This window comes from Vanacampus margaritifer, chromosome 14 (assembly GCF_051991255.1).
Source record: "Vanacampus margaritifer isolate UIUO_Vmar chromosome 14, RoL_Vmar_1.0, whole genome shotgun sequence".
Taxonomy (NCBI): domain Eukaryota; kingdom Metazoa; phylum Chordata; class Actinopteri; order Syngnathiformes; family Syngnathidae; genus Vanacampus; species Vanacampus margaritifer.
The window spans coordinates 2,923,812-2,929,981 of NC_135445.1; the positions used below are offsets into that span (position 1 = coordinate 2,923,812).

General features: G+C 39.4%; 1 protein-coding gene across 4 annotated transcripts in view; it reads left to right on the top strand.

The window, feature by feature from the left end:
* Nucleotides 1–2,485, top strand: part of lamc3 (laminin, gamma 3) — an 87,064-nt gene extending 84,579 nt beyond the window's left edge. For all 4 annotated transcript variants that reach the window (XM_077585881.1, XM_077585880.1, XM_077585882.1 and 1 more), the window contains 2 exons: nucleotides 109–208; nucleotides 994–2,485. In XM_077585881.1, coding sequence (XP_077442007.1) covers nucleotides 109–208; nucleotides 994–1,256 — 363 coding nt within the window. In that variant the 3' untranslated portion in view covers nucleotides 1,257–2,485. The remainder of the gene's footprint in view (nucleotides 1–108; nucleotides 209–993) is intronic.
* The last annotated feature ends 3,685 nt before the right edge of the window (nucleotides 2,486–6,170 follow it).

Consider the following 6,170-nt stretch of genomic DNA (forward strand, 5'->3'; position numbering starts at 1 on the left):
TGAAAGATCAGTCAAAAATGCTTAAATCGGCTGGCACCCACGGTATCCCTTTTCTGAAAACGTCTGGCAGTCAAAGAGTTAAAGACACATTTTGTCTCACCTTCCTAGCTGGCGCCCCCTCTGGCCAACGTGAGGAAGGACGTGGAGGCGGCCAAGTTGCAGTTGGAGGCTTACTCGCTCACTCTAACGGAGCTCATCAGCAAAATTGGTAAAAACGGATTTCTCAAAATGATGGCATTTTGATTTTATCGAGAGAGTCCGACTTTTTCGTTTAAAAATATTAGGGGTGTCAAAATTTGTGCGGAATTTTGAGTTAATTTAAAAATCCTTTAACAGCACTAACTTTTCTAACATGCGATTACTTGGAAAGCCTTTGCTTTGGGGAGTTAGAATTTTTAAAATGGGCAGAATTTCACAAGTTACTTCATGTTAAAGATTAGACAGCTCTTATTATGAAAAGACAAATGCACTGCGCTGTCACCAATGTCTTACAAATGCAATTATGCCATCTAGTGGCAGAGACGGACCTCAACACATCAATATCACGCTCATTTTTTACAGTACAATACGTCGTTTAAATTTTAACACCGTTTTATGAATTATTATGAACTTACTGTGTCAATGACTAAAAGATGCAGCCATATTTCTATTAGTTTAACATTTATTTCCACTTTTACGTGAACACGCGTATGAAAATACTGGTGCAATACATTTAGAACAGATATAAAATTCGCGATTAATTGTGATTTAGCTCATGCGATTAATTACGATTAGAAATTTTTATCCCCTGACACCCCTATAAAAAATTTTGAAAACTTTTTGGTTCATATAGTATTTGATTTTTGGGGTGAAAAAAATACCAATTCATAAAAAATAAAACATCTTTATTTCTCAAAAATATACAAAATGTACTTCTATCAGAGCATCCTTCGCGTAGGATTCGGTTTTGCGGTTTTCGCCATTTCCCGACCAAACCTGTCCTCTCCGCACCAGACGCGAACGTGCCTCTGGAGCGTTTCCACCGCGTGCTGAACGAGACGGCGCGCCGCCTGAGCACGCTGCGCGGTAACGTGGAGGGTCCCCTGCTGGGCGTCAAGATCGAAACCCTGCGCTCGGCGGCCAAGGGCCAGCGGGGCCGCCTGGAGCTCTTGGAACAGGACGTGCGGGAGTTGCTGGAGGAGAGGGACAGTCTCAGGGACATCGCCCTACATTTGCCGCCGTCCTGTGCCGAGGCCGGCGGTAGGGGGCGTGGCTAACCACTGGAACGTCTTCAGCCAGGACAAAAGGACACGCTGGTACCTTGACTTAAGAGTGGTCTGACTGGAGTTTTTTCAGATTTCAGCTCGGTCCGTTTTGTCTTTTTGTGTTGCGCAATGTTGTTTTTGGCAGCCATTTTAGTCTTAGACTTTTGGACGAAAAATCGTATTAGTTTTAGTCAATCATATCTTGGAAACATTCCATGTCGGATCGCTAGCGGTCGAGCTACCACTGACCTTTGATGTCCTCGGATGTGGGCAAGGAGAGCCACAGTTCCCGTTGCACTTTCAGTCGTTTATTGAATGTAAAAAAAAAACGTCATGCAAAATGAGAACGCTTACTGAAAAAAGAAGAAGGAAAAAAACGGCTAACTTGACTACAGCTACTGATGCTATGCGCTTGGCCACGCCCCTTTGAAGGCACACATTCAACACACAAATACTACAGTATGTATAATATTTACACTTAATAGTCGCAGTCTATTTCTTTCCATTCTCTTGTATTATGTTTTATATATATATATATATATATATATATATACAATACAGTGCTATTTTTTTTTTAAATTAAAAACACATTTAAAAAAAAAAAAAAAAAAGTTGTGTTTTTTGGGGGGCTGAGATAGATTACAGTATGTATTTTAACTCATTTCATTGGGGAAATTTATGGAAGGGGAATTTTCACTTTATTCTCAGAATTCTGACTTTAAAGTGAGAATTGTCACAATTCTGTAATTAAAGTCAGAATTGTGACAATTCCGTAATTAAAGTCAGAATTCTCACTTTAAAGTCAGAATTATTTTTCTTTCCTTTGTTTCTGTTGCAGAACTTTAAAGTCAGAATTTTGACTTTAAAGTTAGAATTCTGACTTTGACCTCAGAATTCTGCCTTTAAAATCAGTATTCTGACTTTAAAGTGAGAATTCTTACTTTATTCTCAAAACTTTAAAGTCAGAATTTTTTTTTTTTTTTTTTTTCTGCTGCAGCACTTTAAAGTCTGAATTCTAAGATTAAAGCCAGAATTATGACTTTAAAGTCAGAATAAGTGAGAATTCTGAGAATAAAATGAGGATCCTGCAAAACTTTTTTTTCTCTCCACTGGCCTTAACACTTTTCCGTAGAAAATTGATTAAATAAAAAATGAATTTAAGTATCACTTCACGACTTCTTACTCTGAAAGTACTGTAAACCTCAATTTTTCTTGAATTAAATGTATGACTATTCTCACAAGATGGAGACTTCTTTTGACTTGTTAAAAAAATGAATGTTTCTTTTTTTTTGAGGAGTAGTCATAGATGTTCAATTAAAAAGTCATCTGCGTTGTGTTTTATTATTAAAATATGGATTGGAGACTGGGGAGAAAAAAAAATACACAAAAACAGCCACGGAAAGAAAACAGGATCATGAGTCATTCAAAATCAACAACTTTATTTGCCATAACTTCGAGACGGCTCAGTTGAGATTTCTTTCTTGCCGTTGTTGACTGTATTTTATAAAAATGTTCTCTCTGTGAATGCGCCGGCTAAAACCGTTTAGCGCAACCTTCCCCGCTGCGCCAATCGTCGGGCTAAATAGCAGCAATCTTTTCAAATGGGAGACGTTTCCACCACAACACTTTTTTTTTTTTTTTTTTAAACCAGGAAAAGCAAGCCGCTCACGTCCTTTGGTTTGCTTTTGGCTCAGAACACAAAAATATGAGAGATGAGGCGCCGTCGCACCTTCTTTATACTTCTTTTTTTTTTTGTTGTAATCAAAACATGCTACGTTAAAATTATCAGCCGCAACATTTTGATGAAAAACCCCCATCTGTTTATTATACTTTCTCCAAACAACCACCATTTTTTCTCAGAAATCTGATAATTCTCGCACTTTTTTCTCTCATAGTATTTAACTTGTAGGAATGTCTCATAAATATGTTAAAACATGAGCTATAAAGGCAATAACACCAGCTGTACGGTGACTAAGCGGCTTCGTCATCGCCTTGCCCTGTGAACGATTTCCCTAAACGCCTGAAACGCAATTAATGGCGACACCTTGCAAAAAAAAAAAAAAAAAAAAAAAAGCACCGGCATCAGCAGGCCATTAAACACAAGTGTCTGCTGAGTCAGAGCATTAACGAATGCGACTTGAGTCATGGCGGCCGTTTGTCCGCGGCGGACCCCTCAATCACCACAGCGGCTAACGAGATGCGCGGCGGCCATGATGAAAATGGAGCAAAAATGCTAATGAGAGCTAACATGATTCGGCAAACAGGCGCGCGGTGCTGTCAACAAATAAAAAAGAGAGGAAATATCAAACAGAAACAGAAATGTGCGTTATTTGGGATAAGGTGACATTAAGACAGGCATCTATTCTTTATCCTCAATGAAAAATAACTTACAGCAGCTCGCTGAGTCGCGTACAGAAGTAGCAGAAGTCTATTCTTATTCATTTGTGTCTGCATGAATGTACGGTATTATACTGCCACCCAGTGGCCAGGGTTGGGAGGGAGAACAATGAATTGGGATTACAGCATTAAATATTGATACACGAACTGTTTAACTCTTTGCATTATTTTTAATGAAGTTATAACAGTATGTTTTTAGAAAGTACAGTATTATTGAGTGCTATTTTTTTCCTTTTAAAAAAACCCACAATATTTGGTTTGTTTTGGGGCGGCGGCTCAAACAGAATATGGTTATAGCATTTCCATTAATTTCTATGGTGAAAAGTGATATGATTCGCTTTTTTCTTTCTTTTTTTTTTAGTCCGATTATTATCTTTATGACTTTTGTGGTCTTTGATTAACATAAACAATATATATAGCAGCTAGCTATCCACAAAGCTAGCTAGCTGCCTAGCTATCCATGCGGCTAGCTAGCTGCCTAGCTATCCATGCGGCTAGCTAGCTGCCTAGCTATCCATGCGGCTAGCTAGCTGCCAAGCTAGCTATGTAGCTAGCTAGCCATCTAGCTAGCTATTTAGATATGTCTGTCTATCTTTCTTTTTTTTTTTATTCATTGTGATTGTGTTTGTTCGGGCTTATGTAAAGCTCTTGTGGTTGTTAAAGTGCTGTAAAAATAAAAATGAGTCGGTGTGAAGTTCGCTGCCATCCCATTAGCACTCGCAACTCGAGGCAAAAAAAAAAAAAAGTAGGCTGAGCAACAGCTTTTGTCTTGAAAAGCACCTAAGTCAGGTCACACGTAATTTTAATCAGGGTCCCACTGTACATTTGCCACCGCCGGTAATTGGATTTCCTTCCGGGCCTCCTCTCGTGCCGCACCAAATTTCCCTTATTACGACATTTTTTTCATCCCTTTGCAAAATAAGTGATTAAATTAAGCAGATCAATATTGATAACGCCGCTTCATTATTATCGCGGTCAGAGTGCATCCGCTGTTGTTTTGCAGCTCGTCACATCATCTAATTAAAACGTATCGAGCCAATTAGTCAAGTCAATTAGAGCGCTCCTCTGTTTTGCACGAGGCGAGCGAGCCGCTCAAGCCAGCCGCAAATTCTTCCCGACCAAAATGGCCTACGTAAGCGCAAAGTGTGACACCAGGCAGCATCTTTTTTTTCTTTTTCTTCCAGCGTTTAATTTGATTCGATTAAACGGAAGGGAAGTTCTTTCATCAATCAGCAGGTTCACTTTCACACTGTTGTGTGCCAATTTGTTTTGTCTACTTTCAAATTGCGCCGTGAGCGGGCGCAGCAAACTTTTGCCGGGGGGCCCCTCGCCGTGACATAAATTGGCCAATTAGCGATTTAGCGTCACCAGCCTTGATGGTGTTTGTAAAAATTCAGCCCCCAAAGCCAGTTTCACTTCCTAACATGATCTTTAGTGGACCCACAAAAAAAAATAAGTCTCAACAAGCCACGCAGCAAGTCAGCCATTTTGGTTTAAAGTGTCTGTTAACATCTACTGCTAGTTAGCCTGCTACTAGCACACCAATGTCAACTAGTGCACAGTTTTGCCTCACTTGAAACAAATACTGCTCCTGCCAAATTTGTCCTACATGAGCAACATGAAAGTAGGCTAGCAACACAAAAAAAAATAAACAGAAAGTCTGCCATTTTCCTTTAAAGCGGTATTTTGGGCCCATTTCCGGGTGTCCTTCAAATGCAAAGTCATCCGAGAGATTTTGTCCAATTGCTTCAAAAAAAAGTTTTCATCACTGCGTGTTGGCACAGCATGGCAGTGAAATGTAATGACTCGCCATAAAAAAGGATTCTCTAATAACTCAGCTGTTAGCCCTCCTCCCAAGTTGTGTTAAAAAATTCAGCCCCCAAAGTCAGTTTGACTTGGCAACATGAAATTTGATAATCGTGTCTATAAGTGGACACACAAAGATATCTCAAGAAGCAATGCCTGAGTCGGCCATTTTGGTTCAAAGCAGACATTTTTAGTAGGGGTGGGATAGGGTTAGGGTTAGGGTTAGGGTCTCACGATTCGATTCCGATTTTTGGACCTGCGATTCGATTCAGAATCGATTTTCGGGTGAGAACGATTTTTGATTTAAAATGATTTGATTGACAATGATTTTTACTTCAATTTATAGATGTGCAAAGAATCGCAATAATGTACTCCAGTCTAACTCGCTAATGCTAATTAGCGCGCTACTCGCGGCACTTTTATCACTCTAAAGAACGGCTCCACGCTGCAAAAAAAGCAACTTTTATTGGAATAACTTGATGGTGACTTTTTCCTTCTACTCTCTAATGTGGCTACAACTTAACAGTGTATCAGACCGTGTGGAACCACACTGCCCCTAAATGGCCAAGCCGGGTACAACATGAACAGCGCTCTTAATAAAGGCACACACAAACAAAGGCAAGACAGGATTAAATAATTTAAATAAAATCGATTTTGGGACATTTAAAATCGATTCTGAATCGTACTAAATGAGAATCGTGATTCTTATGAGAATAGATTTTT